Consider the following 27,086-nt stretch of genomic DNA (forward strand, 5'->3'; position numbering starts at 1 on the left):
CTTGATGAAAAGTCCATTGGAACAATTAGCTGGTCTTTGACATTCTTATTATCTATACTGTAGATACTGTACCATGGTTTTGAGATAAAGGAAAAAAATATATCTTGGAAAAAATTCTTAGAGGAAGACAAGGCACCTTATATCACATAGAGTTTTCTTCTGCCAACATACAGCTGCTTTCTACCCTATAATTTCTAAGGTTTTATGTGAACTCTTGGTTCTTTATTCAAGTGTGTTCATTACTAGAAGTTAAGAGTAAAGTAATTGGAGAGCTTGTTGAATTTTTGACAGTATGGGTATGACTGATGGTGACAATGTAAGACAACACAGAAAGAACAGTACATCTTAAAGCAATGGTAGGATCTTAGCATCCACTGCTGGATGCCATTTTATTATTAAATTTCTTCATTTTAAGATGCAGAAATCTGGAAAACCTGTTTAGGTTTTTTTTTTCTATGCATCCTTTGTTTTGGTGGCTTGTGACCCATTTCCTAGCATTGTAGAACAGTGTAAGTTTTCAGGGATCTCTGTAAATTATCTGGCCCAAGCTCAGCTTTGAGCTATATATCAGGTTGTTCAGGGCCTCATTCAGGTGAGTTTTACATATGTTCGAAGATGGAGAGCCCACAGTATCTCTAGGTAACTTGTTCCAGTGTTTTACCATCCTTCTGGTGAAAAAGAATTTCTTAATATCTCATTTGAATTTCTGATATTCTAGATTGTGACCTCTGCCTCTCATTTCTGTGCATCTCTAATAAAAGCCTGTCCTGAGCATCTCTTCACTTTCCCATGTATCAGCTGAAGACAGCAGTAATGTTTCCTCCCTTAGCTCTCTCTTCTGAAGACTGAAAAATTGTAATTCTCTCAGCATCTCCTCATACATTATGTTCTCCGGCCCCCAACCACCTTGTTGACCCTTATTGCTTGTGAGTGCAGGCAGACACTAAGTAGCTTATCTCTGCAGGGTATGAATTTTCTGCTCTCTTTAATGTTTGCATATCAATTACCAGGATTGTCATAACTAACATATGTGAAATACGTTACATTATGGTTTATATTTGCAGACCCATGGTGACTTTTGGAACAACATCGGTTTATAGTACCATGACATTTTAACCCCTTATACCCTACGACAGCAAAGAAAGACACAAATGTCCCTCAAAATATCTAACATGTTCACGCACTTGAACAATTATTGAAGTTATTAAGAGAAATCATTGTACCTGTACACATATTATTTTTAAACAGTAACATTCTCTGGGACTTTTATTGTGATAGTTGTGGATGCTTTTGTTCTTCAGTTGCCACAAAAAAGGTAGGATTCTCTCATAATTCACTGAAACCATTACAGCTAGATACTGGTTTGCTTCCTGTGTGTAATTTTAAAGTTCCAAACTGTATTGTTGCATTTGATTAACATATAGATAAAGGAACTAACCTTTAAATGCTCCCCTGAGATTTTAGGAAGTTACTGTAAATATAAAGAAGTTTTAGTAATAATTTCCTAAGTTAAATTGTAATGCATAAATTATTAGCACTTACAAAGAAGCAGACATTACTGGGATGAAAAATAAAAATGAAACCAAGAGGCTATAGCTGTTCATTTTTTAAAAATCATTTCTCTGCTACCTTCTTGTATCAGCTGACATACATCTCCAATGATTTTATGATTAAAATATTTTTTTCTGTTAAATTCAAGGTTATTTATGGACCTAAGGGTTCATTTCAACCTGTTTACCAGGTTTTAACAACATCCCTAATGCTTTCGGTATTTGTTTCCATAATCTGGAATTACATTCATCCTATTTCTGGTTATTCCCATATGTCTGTTTATCAGTTGCCTGGTGTGAACTACTTTTAGTAATATAGTTGTATAAGTCTATCTTGTTCAGTCTCATCTCTCTGAAATAAAGGCATCCAGCTATTAATTTCATTATGCAAGCACGTAGTAATACATGCTCAGTTTCCTTTTATCCAAAGAACAAAAAATACCCAACAAAATCTTAGTAAAAATTAAAGCCACAAAAGTCAATTTCAAATGTTTTTAAGCACTATTGTTTAGAATATTGTTTGTAAGACAGATGGAGTACCTGCCTACAGCGATATCTCAAAATCATTGTTCCATGAGCTGTTGATGAGTCAAAGTCATTCATTGTTACTGAGCCTCAATTTATTTTAGGGGAACAGAGACACAGATAAAGAAAACACTTTGCCAAAGTGCACACCCACGAATTCGTTGCATGGTAAGGATTGAAACCCAATTTTCAGTGCTTGTGCGGTGTCACTAACATGGTACTCCAAAGGGACACATCACCAACATCTAGGCCTAACATGTTGCTATGAGCAGACTGTCATCCCTAGGTCTGCAAGTGCACATTTTTATGATTTTGCTGGACAGCAAGGTGTAAAAAAAAACTTTTCTACCTTAAGTACTGAAATAGATTTAGCAGGAACAGGCCACATGCTGCCTTCTTGGCACAGATGACAAGAGCAGTGCTTTGATGAGAGGTTTCTACCAGCGAAGGGGGAACTCTCTGATTATGCACTGCCCAGTGGTGCAGACTTACTGCTGCTTCTGGTGCCAGACCCAGACATGCTGGTGTCAGAGAGAGGCTGTCGCAATGGGCTCAGTATTCATGAATCTTACCTCCACTGAAGGAGGAGCAGCTTGTTAAAGCTTTCCAGAGGGCAAGGAAGACTAAAACCACTACTTCTGATAGCTAAAGGAATCCTAGCTCCTTCTTTAGTTTATCTGTGTCTCCTTTGGTAGCCAGCATCTTGTAAACTGAAGCTGGGATCAAACACTGCAGTTCCAATTCAAAAAAAACACTTAAGTTCCATTGGATGCATACTTACTTGTTTTACTTAAATAAGGGCTGTGACACCAGAAAGCTTGAAATATCCACATTTGGCTTCATATCCTCAGCCTTTCAGGGAGAATCTCTGTTTTTCAGCTGAATGTAGTATCTACTAGCTTCATGTTGGGAATTGTATTATTATATATGTGAGATAATCATAACCAAAATTTTTCTGACTAGCAAAAGCTTCTGTATCAAACAGCACGTCATAGTGATCAGAGTCACATTTTTGGAGTCCATAATTTAATCAGTTTAAGCATATAGAATACTTCAGAGAGAAACATCATCTCTTTTACATGGTTATAAAGTAAAGGGATCAGACTTACTAGGACTGAAGGGAAAAAGAAAGAGATAAAGAAAAGTTGCTCAGAAGTAAACATTTGAAAGGGTTTGGAAGGGTTTCAACTTTGTTTGAAATGTTGGGTTTTTTACTTTTACAATTTGTATTCATACTTTCCTAAAGAGAGAACAAAGGTTTTTAGAGGCCTTTTAAGAGGAAATATCATTTAATGAACCACTTCAGTTAAGTAAATGCTGATACCAAGTCATGTAGTATAATGATACAATTTAGAGTGAAGGGATTATATGGACAAGCTCATGCAGTTAAAACAGAGTAAGAACTATAGAGAGGAAAGGGGAACTAAGTTGTTAGGGGAGTAACTTGTTGGGCAAGTAACTTAACGAGCATAATATTCCTAGAGGAAAAAAAAAAGTCATGTTTCCTAGGCTCATGAATACTTTCAAGATTTTTTTCCACACATGTAGCTAGAAGGAAACCAATTTTACCCACTGTGGTCCAAAGATGCAGTCCTTTTTAAGAGTTGTAGAGCAACAAGGCCTTCCTGCTGGGCTTTACAACAAGGATGTAAAGGGCCAAAACTCTCCTTGCTTTGAAACACCTTAATTTACCTAGTGTCCTGGTGCAATTTCTGGATAGAATGAAAGTTCAACAAATACAAATATGATACAGTAGACCAGAAATATCCACAGTTTGTCTCGGGGAGGAGATTTGCCTGTTGAAAAAAATAAGCACTGATAATTTCAATTTTGAATTAATTAATTGTTGTTCTGTGAGTTGTAATCTCCAAATAGCTGTAAATTATAAGAAAGAACAGCCCTTTTAACCACAGTTATTCCCTCTGTGACTACTCCCCAAATATTTTTCCTCAGCGTTTCTTTCTTAGTGTAAGTTTTTAAAAGACCTTCAGTAACATGGTAGATTTCCTTATATTACAACCACCACTGCAAGACGTGTAAAGTAAATGAAGAAATGGCAGCATCTTTTCTTATTTTTCCCTTGAAATTTCTATTATTTCTGTTTCAGGTTGCTGGTTGTGATTTTTCTTTAATGAAAGGTTCTGAATCTCTGAGTTTCTGTTCGGTGAGAGGCCTGCATTTTTTTCAGCAGATAGAGTGTAATTTGCAACTAGTAACATATTTTGCAAGACTTCTGGATTTTAAAGTTCTCTTCAAGAGCTGTTCCAGAACACTATCTGTGCTTACTTCTCTGACGTTAGACTTTTTACAGCTTTCCATCATCAGGAAAAGGCTCAGGCTACTATTAAATTGGATTTGCCATGTTTATTGGGCTTATGTAGCAAAGTTTTGGAAGTGGGCTCTGTGAGGAGCTTCCTGAAGCTTTCCCTGTGTCCAATAGAGCCAGTGCCACTGGTCTCCAAGACAGATCCACCACTGACTAAGACCAAGCCAATTAGTGATGGTGGTAATACCTTTTAGTGGTTTTGCCTGGGACAGGTTTTCTTTGGGCCAGGTTAATCACAGCGTGGGCTGTGATTAACGTAGTTGAGAAGGGAAGGAAAGGTGCTGTGTAGGTGCATAATGCAGCTCGAGAGAGAAGTGTGAATGTGAAAGCAACTCCACAGACATGAAATAGTGTGAGCACAATTGCCATTTAGAAAAATAAACATGGCCCCATTATTTCTTAATGCCTTGCTTAACAACTTTAAGATTAGACCAGTCTCCCATACTCCCAGTAGGCCACACTTAAACAGTGAGTAATATTTCTGTCTGCAATAGTCAAGTAATCCCAAATGTAAGTAATTTACGGGATGCCATTAGGGACTGTTACAAGAGACATATTGTTATGTGTCACTGAAAATCAGCCTGCCTCTACACATTTGATCAACAGCCAGATGGAGGCTTTTATCACATTTATTTAATCTGAAATATACATAGTAATTATAGTGGACCTCTGATTTTTTTCAGTCCACATTTCTGTCTCAAGAGAAGGTAGGAAATGAATCTGTCAGTTGCAAACTGGTGTGGATGTGACCCCCTTGGTAGAATCCAAATGCATTGCAGCTCATGGTGCTGATAACAGAGATCATGAGTGCTGCTGAAATGAATGTATGCTGCTGAGTTTGAAAAAATAGGCCCATCAACCAAAAACTGTGTAGCTTTATTTTTTTATGAATACAAAAAGCCTTTAGCAAAGCAAAGATCAAGCTTATTCTCAGCAAATCCATTACCAATCAATGGCATTAAGAGCAAACAGTCTCTTACTAATAGCTGGATGGTATTTAACTTTAAGGCATTTGAAAACAACAAAGTCTTAATGTTCCCAGGGGACAATTTGGTTAAGATACTGAATTCCATCAAGCATGTCAGTATTAAATGGGGAAAATATTATTGTTTCCATTAGTGCAGAGTTGACATAAAGAATGGATAGCATTCAGTTAAACCACAGTTAAAAATTCCAACAAATTGAAGGTAGTTTTAGTGCTCGGACAGACACTTCAGTAGGAGATGTTGCTATTGTCCCAAAGAACTTACATAAGATTTTATATGCTGATTAAAATGTCTGTAAAGAGACCTCACAGATTAACAAGAGCGGTCATTTGCCTATCAATAATTTACTCTTCTGTTACTCTGTGCATTACAACAGACAGTTTCTGCTAATGTTTCTCACATCTCTGTTTCTGAGATGAGCTGGGTCAGTCAACAGCCTCTTTTGGATCAGTTACCCTAACCGCAAGTATGCCTGGCTAATCTTCTAGAAATATATTGACAGATAAAATATGCTATTAACTGCCAAAGAGGAAATTCTGTAACAATTACTCATACTGAGTAGTCCCACGACAGATTAAATTGCTATTCAGCATGAATAAGGTGTCAGATTCTGGCTGTAAGTGGATGGTTTACTGGGGTGTTTTGATGTCATTATAGGCTTATAATTATTCTAATCTGATTTGGTAAGAAAAAATTAGTATGACAAGCATAAAGAATTCATTTGAACAATAGGTTTCTTCCACCACAGAGTAAGTTTTAATTAGAGCTGTTCTTCAATTAAATTAAAGCTGCCCCTCTTGTTTTTAAAACTCTCATGAACATATTCAGTACAATGTACCTTCTGCACCTGTGAATCTGATCCTTATACAACCACACATGTTTTCAGCTAATTTGATGTCTGCAGCTCTGCATTACTGGCATGGGAAACAACCTAGTATCTATCTCTTCACTTCACTGAACCTCTCCATTTATTTCATACCATTTCTCAGCCGAAAGCATGTCTTTCTTGCACTGCTCAGTTGAGATTGTAGTTATTATTTGAGCTCTGGAATGGTACTGATTAGGTCTGAGAAGCAATCTATGAGGGAGGCTGTATAACAGATCACATAAAAACAAAGTGTCAAGTCACAGTAGAAACATATTTACTACTTGCCAGTAGGCTTATGCTACTGAGACTTCCTTAAAGTTAGCGGAATAACTTCCTTAAATACTTTGAGCAATTACTCTCTTAGCAATCTCACCATAGCTCATGATGTGTAGTTGTGGTGATAATGTGTCACTTTTTTGTGGTATGTGAAAGATAAGACTGTGAGAGACCATTTGACTGCCATTTTGACTCAATCTTGCAAAGGCAGGCAGTAATAGATACCTACACTCAGAAAACTCTGCTAAGCAAGTGGTCCATGCTCCCTCACGACACAATCATGTTCATATCCTCTCTAGTAAACTGAATTCTAGGAAGTGAGCAAAAGCCACAACTATAAGGTACTATAAGGAACAGAGCAAAAGAATGCATTGGCATCTCCAATCCCTGTTAATTAGAGAACGGTTCATTACTTGTATAGATAATTAACTTCTGATGACAGGAAAAGTAGTTGTACATACACCCATCTCCTACTCCAGCTGTTGTTTGTTCTTTTTTTTGATGGAGAATAAAACAAAGAAGAGCAAGGATCTTCCTATATTTTATTTATTGATGGAAATTCATCAGAAGAAAGATAACAGTTATAAAATATGGGGTTTTTTTACAAAGTAGGAAGTCATGCATCTTGATTTTCTAGGTAGGGATTGGTTCGTCCTTTTTTTTTTAAGTACATAATAGGCTGATGTTCCTGAACTTCAATCTATTTTCTTTTGTTTTCTGCAATAGAGGCACTGAGAATTCTGGAACTAACAAGAAGACAAAAAATAAATTGCTGGAAGCAGAGTTAAAGTATCACCTGCCTGTTGCTGCAGCCCACAGTTAACTCACTTAGGGAGAGAACAGGTGTCCTGATTTTGGCTAAGACAGAGTTAACTTTCTTCCTAGTAGCCGGTGCAGTGCTGTGTTTTGGATTTAGTGAGAGTACAATGTTGATAACACAGTGATGTTTTAGTTGTTGCTAAGTAGTGCTCAAGCCAAGGACTTCTCAGTTTCTCATGCCCTGCCAACAAATATATGCCCAAGAAACTGGGAGAGAGCATGGCCAGGACAGCTGACCCAAACTAGACCCAGGGTGATTCCATCCCCTAGGAGGTCATGTCCAGTACGGAAACTGGAGGCAGTTGACCAGGAGGGGCAGATTGCTGCTGGGACATTTCTTAGCAGGTGGGAAGCAACTGCACTGGGCACTTGTCCTTTTCGTGGGTTTTGTTTATTTCCCTTTTTTATATGTTAATTTTTATTACTATTTTTATTTCGTTAGTATCATTATTATATTTTATTTTAGTTATTACACTGTTCTTATCTCAACCCACAAGTCTGGATTTTTTTACCATTCTCCACCCCATCACATGGAGGGGAGGAGAACAGAATGAGAAAGTAGCTGCATGGTGCTTAGTTGCTGGCTGAGGATAAACCATGACAACAGGGAAATTCTAGAGTCATCTGTGCCAGTTGTCTCTTTCACTACAGTCTCCTGTTTCAGTAGCCAGAAGTTATAGTTGGACAGGCTGCAGCTATTTTTTTTCAAACCCTGAATTCACTTAATTGTCCTCTACAGAAAACTGAATGAAGACACGGGCTTTCAGATTTTTAGTTCTTCTTTCCTAAGACAAAGTCTGAAGAAGTTAATGAGTTTATTGACAGACAAAAATATAATGTTGTCAATAAGGAAACTCTTTTATGTGTTCTCATTAGAGGAATTGCTTCCCTTCATGAAAATGGAGCTTTTAAAGCAGAATTAACAAAAAAAAAAAAGCACCAAAAAAAAGGAAAAAAGAAAAAAAAAGAAAACAAAGAAAAAAAGAAAAACTATGTCAATGACACAAGGCATAAAATCTGGAACAAGGCTCTAAGGACTCAGAAAAATATTGTTAAATTTTTTATCTTAATGTTGTAGGTGTACAGCTCTCTTATTAGAATTGGAAAAAAAATACAAAATAAATAGGTATGAATAATGCTTTTCTTTACTTTTTACATGGGCCACCTTACAAATACACATCAGAAAACATTTGGGTTTTTCTCTCCACTAAAAGAAGTCCTAGATTCATGAGAACAACGTGAACTCTTCAGAAAGAGCTGTAGGTTCAGCTGCTGAAATGTTAGCGTGGGAGTTTTATCCTTCTGCATGTGGGCTCTTAATAGGAATGTATACATAATTCAGTACTGTGAAAAAAAAGCACTTAGAGGCAAAATGGGCCAAATGTGCTACTGCAGTAGCACAGAAAGAAAAGGCTATCAATTCCTTTGAAGATTTACAAGTAAACTTTTTTTCCTGCCTGTCTTCTCTATGGTTGATGATGTTTTACTATTAAAATAGCAGCTTATATATGCTGTATATTAATACACTGTTTTGTTCTTCTTTGCTTCAGGCATTGAAGGAAAAAGAAGCTTGTCACATATTTATAAGTTCAGAATTGGTTAATAACAAAACACATTTTCAATGAATTTCACAACCAGACCCCTTGGGCAGCTACTCTTTGCAATTTAAATGAAAGTGCAGAAACTTTCTTGTCCCCTTAACAATACTTTCACAAGTTTCTGTACATGTATTTTAGTGGTTAACAGTATATTACAAAGTGAGATTAAAAGTGCTCGTTTCAGCACTCCAGGCTAGGAGAGGGAAATTTAACTCTGGGATGCCCAAATAAAGATGCTAAAATGGGTAAATTCTACTTACCAGCATTTGTCACAGACAACACTACTGCTACTTTTCCTAAAGCAAATACCTTGTCAGCTATCACTTCAGTCCTACTTTTTTTGTTTTTCCTACAGATGTCAGATAAATAATTGAAGTTTGGGGTTTTGGTTTGTTTTTGGGTTTTCCAAAGTTTACATTTGTGAGACAGTTAAAAATTATATGGACCCTATGGCTAAATACGGTGAATGATATGAACCTAAATACATTTTAAATAAAAGTAAGTTTTTTCCATAAGCTGTAGAAAGAAATCTTTGATTTCCAGTGAGAGTTTGCCTTATAGTTCACTGCCTTTTTAATTGAATTATACAAATGTTGCAGTGTGAGCTGACCTGTTATGAGACATGAGTCAAGAAGGAAGATAAGCAGGAAGAGTGGGAATGGGGGGAAGGGAGAAACAGTGAGGTAAGAAGGATTCAGATGTTATAAATGCCACCTAACTATATGAAAAGCTTCAAACAGAATCTGTGCCATATTGGACACCAAAGTACCTGCAATGGAGACAAATCTCTAATGAAGAATTGATTCTTGGGCATAGATTTTGACTGAAGCTTTTGTCTCTGTCAGGATTCTTCTAAAGGCATCCTTACTATAGGTTCTGTGTTATCTAATAAGGTCTGAGCTCCTGCAGGAACCTGTCCCCTCGGGTTAGTTATAAGGAACAAGAGTCTTGAGATCTTTACTATCTTTTAAAACTCATTGTAATGGATCTATGATTCTTAAGTAATTTGGACAGAGTGAAAGACCATGATTGTGCAAGCTGTCCTTCCTTAGGAAATTCATCTGAAATGCAGAGAAATGTCAATAGGTAATATTTCTAATTTAACTTGCAATCACTGGTGGAAATCACAAAACCCAAAACTACTTGCTTCCCATAGTTTTTTCAGTTTGCTTTCCTCTGGCTAAGACACTTACTAGCAGTGCAGGGTTAGATGTCTCATGATTTGTAGTTCTTGCTAGATTCTCTCCAGAAATGTTCATTGAGTCCTATCTCTCATTTTCACCCTGCCCTCATCTGCAACAATTCAACAACTCTTCAAGTGTGACATAGCAATTTATGTAATTGTTGTGCTTTTGCTTTTTAAGTTTCCTTACTCTGAAATGCATACTGTTTTACTGTTTACGATTTTAAGCCAGGTCCTTCAACCAGTTGCTTTTGTAAAAGTATAAAGCATTGGCAAGTTGCATTGCCAAGTCCCTGAACATGGGGAAAGAAACAGGAGTCACTTGAAGAGATTTTTTTCTACCATATAAATTGTAACATGGAGCCATGCCCCAGAATCTCTTGTTAGAGTGGTTCTACTTTGCCTTAGCAATTGATTATTCATGAAATCAGGAACGATGACTGTAGGCTGGTGGTTTCAGTATATCTCAGAGAAAAAGAACATTCCTGTTCTTTTCCCAGCCTTAAGGAATGGTAACTTATGAATAACACATCTATTTAATATATCTTCATTTTGTGAATGCTGTTTCAGCTCCACAGAAAATCAGGACCTTTATTTCCAAAACAGTAGAAATAGTCTAATGAAATTATCCTATCAGATGCTTCAAACATGGGCACATCTCATGCTCAGAGGAATTTTTTAAAACTTCAGCATCTGAGCCAAAAATACACATTAATAAAGTTCTGCAATAAAGGGGGCCACCTGAGCATATATTCCCTAAAATATGCCATTTCAGCATTCACAAATGTTCTTGTTCTCTCTTTACTCAGGAAAGGTTTATCTTACCTTTTCCTGCAGCCATCTCAGTCAAGTCAACTATGCATAAATAAAAAGGAAACTTAAACAGGAAGAAATTAAATTAGATGAATAGTTAACATGTAATTTACAAAAAAACATGAAAAACTGTTCCAAAATTTCTCTGCTTAACTAATGTATGAATCCATATAAAAACATTCTACACTGAAACTTTGTCAGCAAGTCATAAAAAGCATGTATCTACTTATTTAATAGGCCTAAGATTTAACTGATATGCTTCATTTCTTAATGAAAGATACACTTTTTTTCTCTTAGTCGTTTTTAAGTGTGTTATTTCTGTAGGTTTGTGAACAAACAGTAATGCTCAAATCCTAGAAGTTGAAAACGGGTGCAACTTTATCACATCAGCAATCAGTATTTTGAAGATATTTCCTAAACTTAGGACAAAAACAAATGAAAGAGAATTATGAGCTTTTGTGTCATTATCTTGATATAAGATTTCCTTAGTCTCATCAAAAGATTAAATAAACAGAAAAAGAACTGATCTTTGAAAAAGATCTAGTCTGATTACAAAATTGTAATGCCACTGTTTCAGGCAATGACTGCTGTAGCTGCCTGTTGCTCATGCGGTAAAAAACAGTCTGTATTTTAAACAAGACCAGAGTATTTCTTTTTTCTTTTTTTTTTTTTTTAATGAGATCAGATGGATTATAAGTATTTATTGCACAGTTGCATACTTAAGATTTCATTTGCTGAGGTTATCTGTGTGGCAGGGTAGGATTTGCCTGGTAAAGAGAATGAATCTTATAATAGGAATCTAAAAATAATCTGAATATCATTCTATTTTCTTGAAAAGCAAACTGTAGATTAGTCACTGCCCGAATACACACTTTTCACTTTCAGGAACTTTAATAGGAGCTGCTAATAAATATGCCCAGAACACTTGGATAATTATGTATGTTCACTGAATAAATACCTAAAATACAAATATCATAGTTTCCAGACCTCTGTATTTCTAGCTTTTGGATACTGTTCAAGCACATTTTGACATAATAGTTATTTATATGATGATAGATAGCCCCAGATCTATAATTCACTCATGGGGCTTAGGTCATTTCATGAAAGGCAAAAGTAGAGTATATTATCCTGTATGCCTAATGAAGACAGTATTTCTATTTAATTTCTATTTAATTTAATTCTAACATTCTTTTTCTATGAGGATAATATTTCTATGAGGAGCACTTCCTTTTCAAAATGTTGTTTATGTTGCACATGTTTTTATATTGAGATGAAAGAATACTGTTTTTTCCAAGAAAATGTTGTCCATTTTTTAGAATTTTTCTTTATTTCCCTTCCTTCCATCTTTTCCGTTCTCTCATCCCTTTCTTTTTTTCCCTTTAACAAATAAATTGTTCAGTAGTAATATAATAGTAATAGGATATGCACAAGTGTTTTTGCAGGTAAACATTTCTGGCAATACTCATCAATATAATCTGGCTTTGATACCGTGATTAAGAGATTTTAGCAGAAATATGGTACTACCTTTAAATTCCAATGAATACCTAAATTATTTTTAAAGTTAAAAATTCCAACCTATAGTAGCACTAGAATCTCATTGCTCCACACTAATAGGTGGGAATTTTATATTTATACTGGCTTTAGGTCACCTCATGTAGTCACATCAGATATGCAGAGGAGTGAGTAGCTATTTATAGGAAATCACCTGAGGATGAAAACTTGGAGGCATATTCATCTCAGTGTATTGTGAGGATTTCTATCTGTAATGTTTATTAAAGCTCACAGAGAAGATATGTTGTAAATCTGGGTATTGAGCTAAGGCTGTAAACTGCAATCAGCTTTTCAAAAAAATGCCTCTAGATAAAGTGCTGTGCTAACCCTTCTCTGGATTATACTCTGCATCAGGAAGTATATTATCCCTTGAAATATCTCCTTTCATTCTTTCATGTTACTGCTAGTATACTAGAAGGAGTTAGCTTTCCATGGGAAAACATGTTCATGCTGCTTCTAGCCCACTGTTGAAGAAGAGCATCTCCTGCAGGTAACTGCAGCTCTTGGGGACATTGATCCTCCTAAGTGCCCAAATGGGTGTTACCTTTTTGCTGCAGGCAGGAGGTTTTCAGCAACAGTGCTACAGGCAGCACAGAGGGAAGAATTTTCTAGATGGCTCAAGCACACTGACAGTCCTGCAGCAAGCTGTCACCTTCCATTTTCTCAAGCAGCTAGTCACCTCCTTCTTACTACCCTCAGAAAACAGAGCTTCTGCAAGGCGTGGCAAAGGATGGTTGCATGCTGCAAACTCATGCTTTGGGGATACAAGACTTCAGCTGTCTTGCTTTTCCTTGTGAGGCTGCCAGTGCACAGAACTCAGGGTCATTTCTGATTACCAAAATAGAGCTGATGTCCCCTTGGATGGGTACTGCATGCTCAGCGCAATGACACCAACAGTAGCACCATGACAGAAGGTTCATGGAGGTGGAGGAGGAGGAGGCAGGAACAGCTTTACAAGCTGTTTCCAGCTTTTTTTTTTTTTTTGTGACCAATACTTATTGTTTGTCATCATATCCATAGAAATTCTGTAGCCAGCTTCCCCAAACTCCTTTTAGCAGCCATAAAAGAAAGATACGGGAGCTCAGAAAGCCAGCAATAAGTGACAAAGTCATGCCTCATGGGTTCAGTGACTGTTTAAGAGCAGAAGTGTATGTGTAACAGCAGCCCTATCACTCTATGCTCCAGCAAACCTGAAAGTGGAGTTTCAGTATGCCTGACAGTTTATAAAAGCAGGGGAAAAACAGATTCTTTTATTTCACCTACATAAGGTTGTATTTATGTACACTTTCATATATGTAGATGTATCGATACCTCTTTCTTTTATGCAATGATCCTGATCAGCACAAAGTAATTATCATGGAATCACACCTCTTTGGCATTAGCAGACCTTCTATCATCTTTGCACACTTGCCCTCTTTTCTGTGCAAATGTTTTTTCCTGCCTTTTCCTTTTGCAAAACAAAGAAGTTGCTTGCAAACTATTTGTAGAATATAAACAGCTCCTACAAGGGAAATGCCCTTGAAGGGTGAGAGTAAACTGGCTGCAACATACAGCACATACTAATAGCATCTTCAGAGCATTACTGCTACCTCTCTAGCAGAGGCATTTTCATTAAAATAAAAGTATTACCATGATCCTTAGATTGAAATTTTACCTTCTTTTGCATATTTCAAGAGAGTCAATGGGCACAGATTGCTGGTTCATTGTTCAAAAGCTGCAAAGAATTACTGACTCTTAAGTCAGTGCCATTTCCTATGATTGCCTCTTTTCAACTGTTGTGAAGCACCAGGCAACAGAACAGGCAAATGACCAGCACAAAAAGCTTGAATCTGGCAGTATTCCTTAGGGTTCTGCATAGAGTTAATAAAATGAATCTGCAAATACATTGTTATATCTATTACAGCTTGCTCACATTGGGTGTTAATCGAGTATTCATAGTAAATTCAAAAACTGACTCCTGAGACTGAAACGATGATCTTTCAGGTTGCCTGATACCTTTATCTGACCAAATTCATGCAGACTCAGCCATGTGCAGAGGAACTTGGCATGGCTGCACTTTATCTGCCTTTTTATTTCTGGTGCAATAGGACAGGAGAGAGAGGAAGAGAGTATATAAGGGTTCCCCACTGAGAATCAGTTCTATAAATTATGTATTATGCAGACACTATTCTGCTGATGCTATCTGATCCCCAATTCTCAGTTCCTTATTTTTCCTTCTATAAATAGCTATGGCCAGGTTTTCAGTTGTAAAATGATGAAGACAAAACCAGAAACCTTTCCTATTTAATAACCCCTGCCAAAGAAGAAAAAGGTAATATTTTTTGTAAACGTGATGTCCTCAGGGCTTTAGCAATTTGGGAATACAAGCAGCACTATGTCGTTGATAAGATACCAATAGTAAAAGTGGGAATAACTATGCTGAATATTAAAGAGGGAAATGTCCTATTTTCAGGATGATCAGTATAAAACTTGGTATTGTGAATTTTCCTGTCAATTTTTGTCTGTGTAGGACCACTTTTGCTTTTTGTTTCTCCTTCTAGATCCAAATGCTTTGGCTGGACAGACCGGACCTGACCATGCTCTTATAGGAGGAATAGTGGCTGTAGTTGTCTTTGTAACACTATGTTCTATAATTCTCCTTGGTCGATACCTGGCAAGACATAAAGGTAGGAAAGATTAAGTGGAAGTTCAGTCACTTTTGGAAGCAAAACATGATTTCACCTGGGAGTACAGTTCCCTTTTGTCTTCCTCCATCTACTAAATGATTTGGACAAGAAATCTCAGTTCACAGTTCAGTTGCAAGTGAAGTCCTTGTGAATTTTACCCAGTTTTCAGTGGACTAGCTGAGACAAAGAACTTCTAGTTATATGCCCAAGGTCTACTCATAAATCAGTGATTTAGAGAGACTAAGAGGTAAGATTGCTCCTTGTTTTTGGCCCTAAGCTCTAGACACTTGATTACATAATCTCACAGTTTTAACTAGTATATCAATTTAGCAGAATCGAGTGAACAAGATTTTATGTTTTCATAAATTATGCTAATACTTTAAGTACATATTTAAATGGCAACATTAGATGCTGGTGGTGAGTTTTCTGACCAGTGGCTCCTTTACCACTGACCTCAGTGGAATATGGGGCTCATTCCTGGGCCAAGCTTTATTTCCTTTATTTCCTTTATTACTATTAAAATCCTACTTCTTTTATTTTCTGTCCCCTCTGTCCTAAGAGATGTCAGGGATGGAGTGACACTGGTTTCTGACTAAGCTTCTCTGTGATACTATTATGACCTGGTTAATACTAAAATCATTTCTTGAGATTTAACCTCCAAATGGTTTGTGGAGCTGTGGTTACAGAATCATAGAATCATAGAATGGTAGGGTTTGGAAGGGACCTTTAGAGATCATCTAGTCCAAACCCCCTGCAGAAGCAGGGTCACCTAGATCAGGTCGCATAGGAACATGTACAGGACGGTCTTGAAGACCTCAAAGGAAGGAGACTCCACGACCCCTCTGGGCAGCCTGTGCCACTGCTCCGTCACCCTCACAGTGAAATAGTTTTTTCTTATATTTAGGTGGAACTTTTTGTGTTCCAGCTTCATGCCATTACCACTTGTCCTGTTGCTAGCTACTATAGAAAAAAGGGATGTCCCAACCTCCTGACACCCAGCATTTAGATAACTGTAAATGTTACTAAGATTTCCCCTCAGTCTCCTCCAGACTAAACAGCCCCAGTTCCCGCAATCTTTCCTCATATGAAAGATGTTCCAGTCCCCTGATCATCTTGGTGGCCCTGCACTGGACTCTTTCCAGAAGTTCTCTGTCCCTCTTGAGCTGGGGAGCCCACAACTGGACACAGGACTCCAGATGGGGTCTCACCAGGGCAGAGTAGAGAGGGAGAACAACCTCCCCTGACCTGCTGGGCACGGGGTGAAAAAGAGCTTTGGTTTAAAAAGACTTTCAAGATGATCAAGTCAACCACTAACTCAATACTGCCAAGCCCATCACTAAACCATATCCCTCAGCACCTCATCTATGCATATGTAATATATCTCCAGGGACGAGGACTCCATCACCTCCCTCTGCAGCCTGTTCTAATGTTTGACAATACATTCAATGAAGAAGTTTTTCCTAATATCCATACATCTATGTTAATCCCCTACTCACACCCACCCCTCAAAAAAGAAAAGTAAAGAGAGGATCAGTGTTGGAATTTACTTATTAAATCTCATTTTAGATAGAATAATCATATAGCTGGCAGACATAAGCTGATAAAAACACCTGTTTAATTTGATTGGACTGCATGGGAGAAAACCAAGATTTTTTTTAATGAACCAGTGAATATGTGTCTCTTTTGTTTTATTTTCCTGATTGAGCAGTTATACATCATATGCCAACACAGGTAATGTTTTTTCAAAGGGAAAGTTGACAACTGTACATGTCCTGAGCATAAAATTATCTGTGATAGTATAATATGAGTAGATTCAGTTAATAAAACTACCTCAATTTTTTAATTATTGGAAATTACTGCAATAAAATTCTATATAATGAAAGCATAGATATGATAAAAAAATAGACATAAAAGTATAATCAGTGGTCATTTTCTGAAAGAAATAAGCATTAATGAGTATCTAAGTCTTCAAAGTGGCTTGTTTCTTATGGGTAGCTGCTCCATGAAATAACCAAGATTTAATTACTTTTTCTATAATTACCAATATGTTTCATATTTTCTGCAGTTAAATGAAGTGTATTTTTATTAAAATATTTCCTTAATTTACTGTGGATATACTTGAATTTGTGTATGTGCATTGTCAGTATTAATATTATACATATATCTTAGACAAATTAGAAAGTTGAGCATACCTGAATGATATATAAGAAACTTGTGTAAAAATATTTGTCCATTCATGAAGCAATTGGAGAATTGTTAGAAATGTACTTCCTATAATTCAAGTAAAGCTAAAAAAGCCCTAATCTTTCTTTTTTTTTCTTTCCTTCTCTGTTGTACCAATTCCTATAGGAACATATTTAACAAATGAAGCAAAAGGAGCTGAAGATGCACCTGATGCCGACACAGCCATTATCAATGCAGAAGGCAGCCAAGTCAATGCAGAGGAGAAAAAAGAGTATTTCATTTAGACACAGAGCTAGAATCTTGGAGTTTTACTTATCAGGCTGACTGCTGGAGAAAACTGGCTATCATTTCTCAGAATTCATTTCTGTCATCTTCTGCTATCTTTATTAACTCACATACCTGCTATAAGTAGCCAGTTTATGCCAACAATCAGCTGTCCACATCATCATTCTATAATTACAGTATCATGAGTAAAGCAGGACATTTCTTACTGCCTAAAAACCATATCCACTGCTCTCTTAACATACAGTGCTTGAATATACAGCCTTAACAATGTTAATTATCATCTTAATCCAAGTTTTCAACATTTTTAAATGTTACACAGCTTTCTTCTTTTTCAGTTTTTCAGTTTTCTTTTATCACGTAACAAATACTATTAAGTAAGGACCTAATTTACTTACATAAAGTGTTAAGTCTAAGATTAGAAGTTTACAAGAATGTTTTATACATGTCTATCTGTAATTCAAAAAGCAACTTGTTTCTGAAACATACGCCCTAGGAAACACAAGCAGAAATCTTTTTAGTATAGTTTCTTATATGCTTGGATTTGGTGGAAAAAAGCTATCAATCCTGTGATTTTTTTTGTTTTGTTTTGCTCTATTTTGTTATGTTTCAATGGTACCTTGACAACAGTGCCATGTCTCAGTGGTATAACCATGCTGAATACCTATACAGATTCTGCAAAGTTAAATAGTAGTGCTTCATTTGAAACAAATTTGTCCTGCCCTTTTACTGCTTTTTGGGACTGCAAAGATTAGAAAATTTTCTTAGTATTTTCTGGTTTTATAATTTATTTGCTTCACATGAACTCACCTACCTACTCAAATTTGAATTGTTCATGGGGCACAACTGCAAGGCATTTTAGTATCTGTATATAGTGCATATAATAAATTCAATTAAACATTATTTGATACATATTTAACTTTTTTGGCAGTAGCTAAGTCAATCACAAGTAAGCATTTTCTGATGTCCATTATATCCCTTTAGATACGACTCAAAACAATATTCTGAGTAGATAACATGTATTAGTATTTTTTTTGTCTGTATGTCCTAGCACTGTTCAGCAGCAAACTTTTCTAGTTCTTGTTAATTTTTTCTTTGTTATACAATGGAAGCACAATGTTATATGGAAAGGTAGTTTTAAGCTAACAACCAGTGCACAGCCTCAGGTTTTAAATTACAACCACATTTGATTACTATCCTTAAGAAATACTATTGAGTTGCTAAAATTCTCAGTTTTTAATTTGGCAGTTCCAGAGCTGCTTCTCTATGTTGGTTTGCCAAAAAAAAAAAAAAAGAAAAAAGAAAAAAAAAGAAAAAAAATAGAAGTGTTAAAACAAAAGATATATGTTTTGTGTATACAGTAAATGGACTAATTCTTTATATTAAATTCCTGTCTATGCATTTTGTGAGGTACAAACTTATGTCACCGTGAATGATAGAGAATTCCTGCCATGCTTTTAGCTCCACAGTGAAAGTCTCTGTTTGGATTATTTCAGAATTTTTTTGCGTAATTGACAGCTGAAAAATCACATGCTCTTAAATATAACAACAAAACACTGTAAGCCCAGTGGCTTATTTCCTCTTCCAATGAAATAAAATGGTTGCCGTAACAGCTCTTGGATATGATTCTACACTGGAGAATGCAAGTTAGTCTAGCTGGAGGTTGTCTTGCTCCTAAGTTTTGCACCTTTGACAAGAGAGTATTTCTCTCTGGTTACTGTACTTGTGAAGCCTAAAAGCATGATGGTCTGCCGTAAAGGACTTTCTCCTGGGATTTTATTTTTGTGTGGGAAAGGGAAAGTTTGGAATATGGCATCATGTAGTATGGTGAAATGGAAGATAAAGGTGCTGTGTCAGATTATTTATCAGAAGAGTATAAACCTTTTAAGGACAATATTAGAGTATTTTAAATGTTTTTGTTGAAACATTTATCTTGTTAATTTCTAAGAAAGAAGGGTGACGTCAATCAAAGCAGCACTTTTTTTCAAAGTATACAGACATAAATAATATGATGTGGTTGAGTGTTAACATAATAAATCATATACAGTATGACATTTTAAAGAAATAAGTCTGCATTGATGTGATTGCATGCTTGTTTTTACAGTTCGCTCCATATCCATCTGTGGAAAAATGCAATAATATGTTAATAAAATACGGTAGTTTGAGAGAACCAGGTAGGTGCTACTAGACACATTGAAAACTAGTATAGGTTTACAAGATTCATGTATTTCAAAACATACACATATAAAAGGCTGGCAAAGGAAGTCATTCAGTTTAATACCAAAAATAAAGGTTCTTGTCACAACTGTAGGTTACATTAGCTACAGTATAGTTTCATATACTACAAGGTTTTATTTGAGGACCTGAGGTCCAGTTCATACAACCAAGCGTTTAGAAACACGGTCAACTTCAGGCATCGGAGGAGTTCCATTGGACTGTAAGGCATTATTCATATGCTTAAAATAAGTGCTTCCCTGGATGAGAGCCTGATTTGCTCACATGGAATTCCCCAGCACTGTGGTGTTTACACCTATTTTCATTCTTCCTAACTCCAGCTTCGCTTAATAGTAAGGTTGGTACTAGAACCATTTCCAAACCAAGGTCAGGTAGGACCTTCGAAAGCAAGAATGCCCTTAGGGTAACCATTGCAAACCTATTTCTCCAGTGGCATAGACATAGCATTTAAACTTTGGGGAAAAAAAAAAAGAAGAAGAAAAAAAAATATAAATTGTACTATTACAATAGACAATTTCATTGGTTTTCAATTAAAGCTTCTTATATGTGCTCGTTTTTTAACGCAGTTGATCTTCCATTATCTTGCACCTGGTGATGTCACTTGCATCTGTGCAAAGCAAGCATTCTACCTGGACAGCACTTTGCAGCCCTGTCTGGTCTTCACGGGTTTAAATTACTACACTAGGTGTGAAGAGGCATCCCTCTTTTTTGTAAGCAGAACCCTGGCTCAACACTAATGGCATTCAGTGGGCTAAAAGCCAGTCTTTTGTTCCCTTTGTACAAGATCCCATTCTAAAATACTGCTTTTATTAAGGTGATCTGAAGTATCCAGTGAATGGAGACTCCATTGGAATGGAGTGGGAACCACCCTCACTCAAATGTATGTGACATCCTCTCCCACACACACTTGCAGAGTAGTTTTCTCAAGACCAGGTAGCTAGTATCTGCCAGTGTACTGTTTACAGTGTTGATTGCTGATTATTTTAAAACTTTTTGATGTAGGTTTTTTGTGTTTTGGGGTTTTTTTTGATGCTTCGAGAACATTCTCATGATTTGAAAAAGAAAGAGGTGCATCAGAAGACAAGGGGTGCATCCTCCCACTCTTTTATTGTCATCTGACAAACCAAGAAACAGTTTAAGGAACTTGAGGCTCAGAATTAAAGCTAGAATACTTTAAAAAACGTTTCCATATTACTTAAAGATGGTTCGTCTTGCACTGAGACTCCCTCTACAAAGGAATACATGAAGAAAAACAACTTTTCTAAATAAGACATGAAAGTTGACATCTTGTGTATTTTCATTACGGTATAATATATATATATATCTATAACTATTTCAATGAGAAGAAAGGACAGAATCATCTGTAATTATGTAATTCATGATTGTAACAGCACTGAAGTTACCATGTACGCACATGTACAGTAGCTATTTCAACAGTTACAGTGTAGTTACATGTAATTCCCTGTAACATAGCAGTTATAGTGTAATTTAGTGCCACTTATTGTAAAGTGTTACCAAAAGGAAAATGAGTTCTTACCTTTACAATTCCATTCAAATTAAAGGTAAGTTTATTTAAATTAGCACCATAAATCTGATATTGCATTTCTTAATTAAGGAGGTGATTTAAAACTTCATGTTCACACTGCAGTTTCCCCCACCACTTACCCAGGCTCCTCCAAGTGTCTAATGTCTGCACTCTTAGGAACTGGTAATCTGTGATGAACGTACCAAAAATTCAACTATTTCAACTTTAATTGAATAAGCTGTCTAATACAGAAAAATAACAAATAACGAGTAATGCTTTTTATTAAGTGGCACAAAGTACACACTAAAAACTATGCAAAAATATAGGTAAATACAGTGTACTTACATGTAAGTATCTTGTACTTGCTGTGTATGGATATTGGAAAATCGTGTAATTATAATATGCATTTTGGTTTTTTCAAGCAGGGGAATGACCCCTAACAGTCACAAGGAAAAATTGGAAGATACATATACAAGCTGTGGATATCCTGATGCAATATGTGTAATTCCTCTACTTGCAAATGACAACTAATTTATAAAAATGCTTACACCACTCCTCATTCTCACTAGCTTTGCTTTCCATTTCTTTGAGGCCCATTAAATATCACTGAAACACCTTTAGGCAAAGCAAGACACTGACTCCACTAACAGCTTTGCTGCCAGCACTCTGTATGTCTGGCAACACTTCTGTAACCTATTTATGGCTCAACAGCACAAGTTTCCTCTTTGTATTTTTTGAGGTTTTTTTTGTCCTCAAGGGAGCCTAGTATGTTAAGATGCTGAAATATGCTGCCATATGCCCTGTTATTTTTAGCATGAACAGCAGAGAAAGAGAATGAGCTGCATTCTTCTGACTCCTATTTTGCCAAATCACTTCACCTGGAATTTCCACTACTTGCTCAGTAATGCCAGGTAATCTTAAATTGTGAGTACAAAATGCTTCCATCAAAGTACAGAGAATGCCTTTAATGACAAAGCTGACATTTTGTAGACATTAAGTTTTGTATTACCATTCTTTTTACTTCTTGCCCCTTTTCCATCATACCCTTCCAGAAGGAATGCACCAAAAGAGAGATAACATAGAACAGCAAAAAAATTATATCATGAGCCTTCTTGTGGTTGCCATTGCTACAACTCTCCTTTGTGTTATATGTATCAGGCAAATAGATGTGCTTAGCAACTTCCATTAGCATCATTCCACACTATACTATTCCTAGAATATGACATCTACCTCTTAGTCAAAATACTAGCTATGAGATATTTGTATACATTTTAAATACTACTGAATCTTTAGTGTTGTCTTGAAAGGAGATCACTGTATGATTTTTTTGTTTCTGTTTAAAAGTAGAAAAAAGTGGTTACCTGAGTTCATAATTCTTGCCCTGTTCTTTACTGATTTTAGGATAGTTTGAGCTTTTAACAGGGCATAAGGACACAGCCTCAGCTGGTATAAATCAGCTTCACTCTGTTGCCTTAAATGTGGGCCAATTTACACTGGCGGGGATTCATCCCAAACAGCTCAAAAAGAAACTGCTGTAAGACATCAATATTTAGCCAGCACTAGATAATGATGTGCAATCCAGCTGTAACACAATTCTTTCCAGCAAGGCATGCAGGTTTGAAGAGAAACTTTTAAAAGCACATGCAAGCTTTTGAATTAAATATGCAATACCAATACTGTTGACATATTCTGACATGTCTCTGACTTATTTAAACATAGTATTGCCAGGGCATGTTTACATTAAAAACACTGAATGCATGGGAAGGACTATTGCAAACAATAAGAGAAAATGAAATTGATAGAGCAGCCTTTGAGGTCAATGGAGCAGAGTAGAAACTCTTATTGAGAGCAGGGCTTTCTACATGGTTTTTCAGAGTGGTCCTAGTACCTCTGAAGGAAATGGGACTTGTCTGCTTGGCATTAAGAGAAGCTAGCACAGTTCCTTCTTTCTATTGATTAATCCAACCCAGCACTCTGCACTTGTTTTAACTCAGGAGGAAATAAGGGTACAAACATGGTTTAACAGCACACTTCTGTATCACTTCACATCCTCAGGATGCTCAAAGTTTTGTGCGCTTCCAGCAGCCCTTAAGGAAATTCTGCAGCCCTTAAGGGAATTCTTCCAGTGTCGAGAAATCATCTTGTTGCCAGGCCATGCTCATTCTCTTCAACAGTGTTTAATATAGTCACAACCAGATGAAAGACGATGTGGAGCCAATGTGATGACTCCATGAGTACTTGGGGCGTTTGGAGCCTCTCGGGAGAGGGAAAAAAAAAAAAAAGAAAAAAAATCCTTCATAGCTTCTATGTTTACTGTAGATCTGTCCTCTGTGTTCTGTGTCTTGAATCATTGATTCTCTGCTGGGTTAAAAGCAGCAGTCTAATTGCAAAGGAGGTAGGTAAAAAAAAATAATAAAAATCTCTCCTCTAAAAGGAGCAATCTTGTGTTATTATTAAAGAAAAGTTCAAGGATTTTGATTTCTTCATATTTTTAAGATTTCAAGTGCAAAGCCAAGCCTGTTGGGGTCAGCACTTTAGCACTTTCCCTGTGTTCAAGGTCACGACAGCAGTGTTTCATGTGTGAGCTCTGATCTCGCATTTCAGCACAAACTCCACATAGACTTATGCTGCCCTTATGCTTAGTGCTGAAATTCACTGATGCTATTTTCTTCTAAACATGATAATTTTCTTAGTCTTATTCTATAATGAAATCAATGAAGGGTTTTTTTAATAGGTTCAAAAGGAGGAGTCTTAAAGTAATAACTTGTAAAGAAAATAATAATGATGATCATCAACTGTTTATGTCGATTATGAAGAGGAGGAAAATATTTAATTGCTGGACTGAATGTTTATAATTTCCTCTTTCTGTCCTTTCTATGCATATTGATTAATGTTAGTAAATATGCAGTTGCACATGTTGTCCTTTTTCAGTGAAAGAAGACTTGCTTATAACCCAATATAGCTTCCATAAAAATATGCAAATATGACCTACAATCATCTGCTTCTGTCTAAACAGTGAGCCAAGAGAGTGAACTCATGGATTACTGGATTCATATATGTCCAGCTTCTGTAAAAGTTGGATACAATAGGCCTATTGATTTCAAAGGAAGACTTGAGTCCTTAATGCACATGTTTGAGTTGCTATTTAGCTCTTTTCCAACAGAATTATAAAGCAATCCTTGTGTATCCTTTACTTTTAGCCTGGATAGTTTATAACTACACATAACTACACATAACTACAAAATCTTTCAATTCAGCAGGAGGTTTCCTAGAATAAATAATAAGGCATAATTTATGAAAGGACTATTACCATTTGATCTATTCTTAGTCAATGTAAGTGTAATCTCCTACTCTGCTATTAACACTGGCAATTTACAGCCTTGGGAAGGATATATTAGAATGGTTCAGAAATACAACTAACCCGTAAACAAAATCCGTGGGAATTAAACATATTGCACTGATAATGAGACACATTTACTTAATTTCCTCATTAATAACTTAAAGCAGACAAAATGCATATTGTAATGTTAGGTACATGACACTTGCATGTTGCTATGCCTATATACTTACAAAGTATTCAATGTGTACTTGGTGGCGCTTAAAAAATGTCATGTACAATTCTTCTAAACATTCTTACAGGGTTCCCATTTGCACTTCATCTTTCAGAAAAGTCTTGTCAGAAAATTGTCTGATGAATATTATTGAAAAAAAAATAAAATTTCAATTTTAGTTATCTCTTGGACATTTCTGAATTGTCTATTCATTAAATGTATTTTCTGGTGCTTGCCAGTTGTCAGTGGAGTTGATTTAGACCAGTGGCTGTACACACAGACTGTTCACAGAGCAGATTTTGCTGTTTCTAGTAAAATTTTTGCAATCATATACTTCTCTCAATATTAATTCTGAGATTTTAAATGGTTATTCAAGAAAATAATCTATGACATACTGGTATTTTACAGATTACTATGAATTTTATTATTTTTATATTTATGTACCATTTATTGTGTATTACTTTATTGTTTCTTCTAACTGACAAAGTAACAACTTTTGAATGCTGTCCTCATTGTAGGAAAAATTCATCTTTATGAAGAGGTCAAGTGCTGAAAAAGCATTTAAGCCTGTGGGACTTAAATGGTGGCTTATCCCTCTTGAAGGAGCTAGAGAATTCATGCAAGGTTTTCTACACCACTTGACATGCCTGAGATGATGTTATAAAGGGCAAGAAGGCCACTGTTCTCAAAGGGAGAGAGACAAATGTCACAGAGAAGAGGAAATTTTGAGAGGGTCTGTGTTTATGAAAAAGAAGCAAGTCCCAGATACGCAGAGAGACGCAGAGAGTTTCATACCTCTGTGTAGAGGATATCCCAGTGCTATTGGGCATCTTTGATAGCAGAGCTTTCCTATGACCTAAGCTAAGCACGTGTTTGACAAATCTACAACCCTGTTGGATTTGGCAGATTTGTCCTTATCATTATTCTTTGCACCAAACCAAACTATGTCCCCTTAAGTAATTTTTCATGAACAGTAACATATTTTTTAAATACAGTAACAATGCAGATTTCCACATGATCCACAAAGTTATATGCCCATGATTTGGACAAACCATTCTGGAAATCTGTAGTATCCCAAGGAAAATTACACATTCCAGCAAATGACACAACCTGCCTCTAGATTTAGAGTTTCCTGCATTCAAGCTGTAAGTCTCTTAGACCTGTCCTGTTTTTCTTCATCAGCCAAAAGTTTCCCCAAATATAAATGCACTTTGCTCTGTGCCTTTTCCTGGCAGATAATAGATTCTTACAGTGACCACTGTAACCTGATATGTTCCTCACATGATCCCCTTTTTTTTTTTAAGGAAAAAAAAAAGTGGCCTAAATCTATAAATGCCAGCAAGTGGTCCCTTTCATCATCAGCCAACAAAATACCTGCTCTCCTTTCCACCTTCTGTAATAATAAAAGACAAAAGTCTCTTTTCGTCTGGGTTTTTTGTTTGATTTGGTTTGGATTGGTTTGGTTAGAGTTTTGTTTTCAGCAATAGGAATACTGTAAGGGGAAACAAACATGATTTCTTTTAAACTGTAAAGGCTGCTTGAAGTTTTGAACATAATTCCATTGAGTACAGTGTCTCTGTCTCATGACATTATACACTGAAGTGAAAGAGGGTCCATTTACCTCTTTTAATAGTCATCAGACAGCTGTATGAAGGTATACATACTTTTTCAAAAGTAGCATTACAGAGCAACACTTGGCCAAGCTCTGTCGCTAAGTGTAAGGTAAAGGTAAGTGCAATTAGTGAAATTCAGAGATCATCAAGTGGGGATAATGAAAATGATTCCTTATTTGACAAAAGAGTCATTGCCTTCTGGTTCTGCTTCAAGCACTTGGCAACATCCTGAGCTGTGGGAGGGCACTTTTGATTAGCTCTGGACTACTTACTTGCCCTAGCTCTTGCTCCTGCTGAGCTCGTAGCAATAGCTTGTCTGCTGCTCAAGGCTGAGAGGCTAGGGCCTTATTGATTCTGCAAGCTGCAGGCAGGAAGAATAGAAGACAGAGAGTGTTTTTAAGCAAGCCAGAAAGATCTTTTAGAGAGAGGCCCCTTCTTTATTCTGTGGCAACTTACAGGAAATTAGCACTAATGGCAGCTGGTAAGGATAGTAACCATCCCTGCTTGGTGTATTGTGGGGGAGTACATCCTCTGG

The 27,086-nt window shown here is 36.4% G+C and overlaps 1 protein-coding gene across 1 annotated transcript in view; it reads left to right on the plus strand.

Moving 5' to 3' along the window:
* The window catches only part of CADM2 (cell adhesion molecule 2), a 236,397-nt gene extending 218,768 nt beyond the window's left edge, over positions 1-17,629 (plus strand). Inside the window, exons 10-11 of the mRNA XM_062006724.1 lie at positions 15,036-15,161; positions 17,511-17,629. Coding sequence (XP_061862708.1) covers positions 15,036-15,161; positions 17,511-17,629 — 245 coding nt within the window. The remainder of the gene's footprint in view (positions 1-15,035; positions 15,162-17,510) is intronic.
* Positions 17,630-27,086: the final 9,457 nt, after the last annotated feature.

Source organism: Colius striatus, chromosome 1 (genome assembly GCF_028858725.1).
Source record: "Colius striatus isolate bColStr4 chromosome 1, bColStr4.1.hap1, whole genome shotgun sequence".
Lineage (NCBI taxonomy): Eukaryota > Metazoa > Chordata > Aves > Coliiformes > Coliidae > Colius > Colius striatus.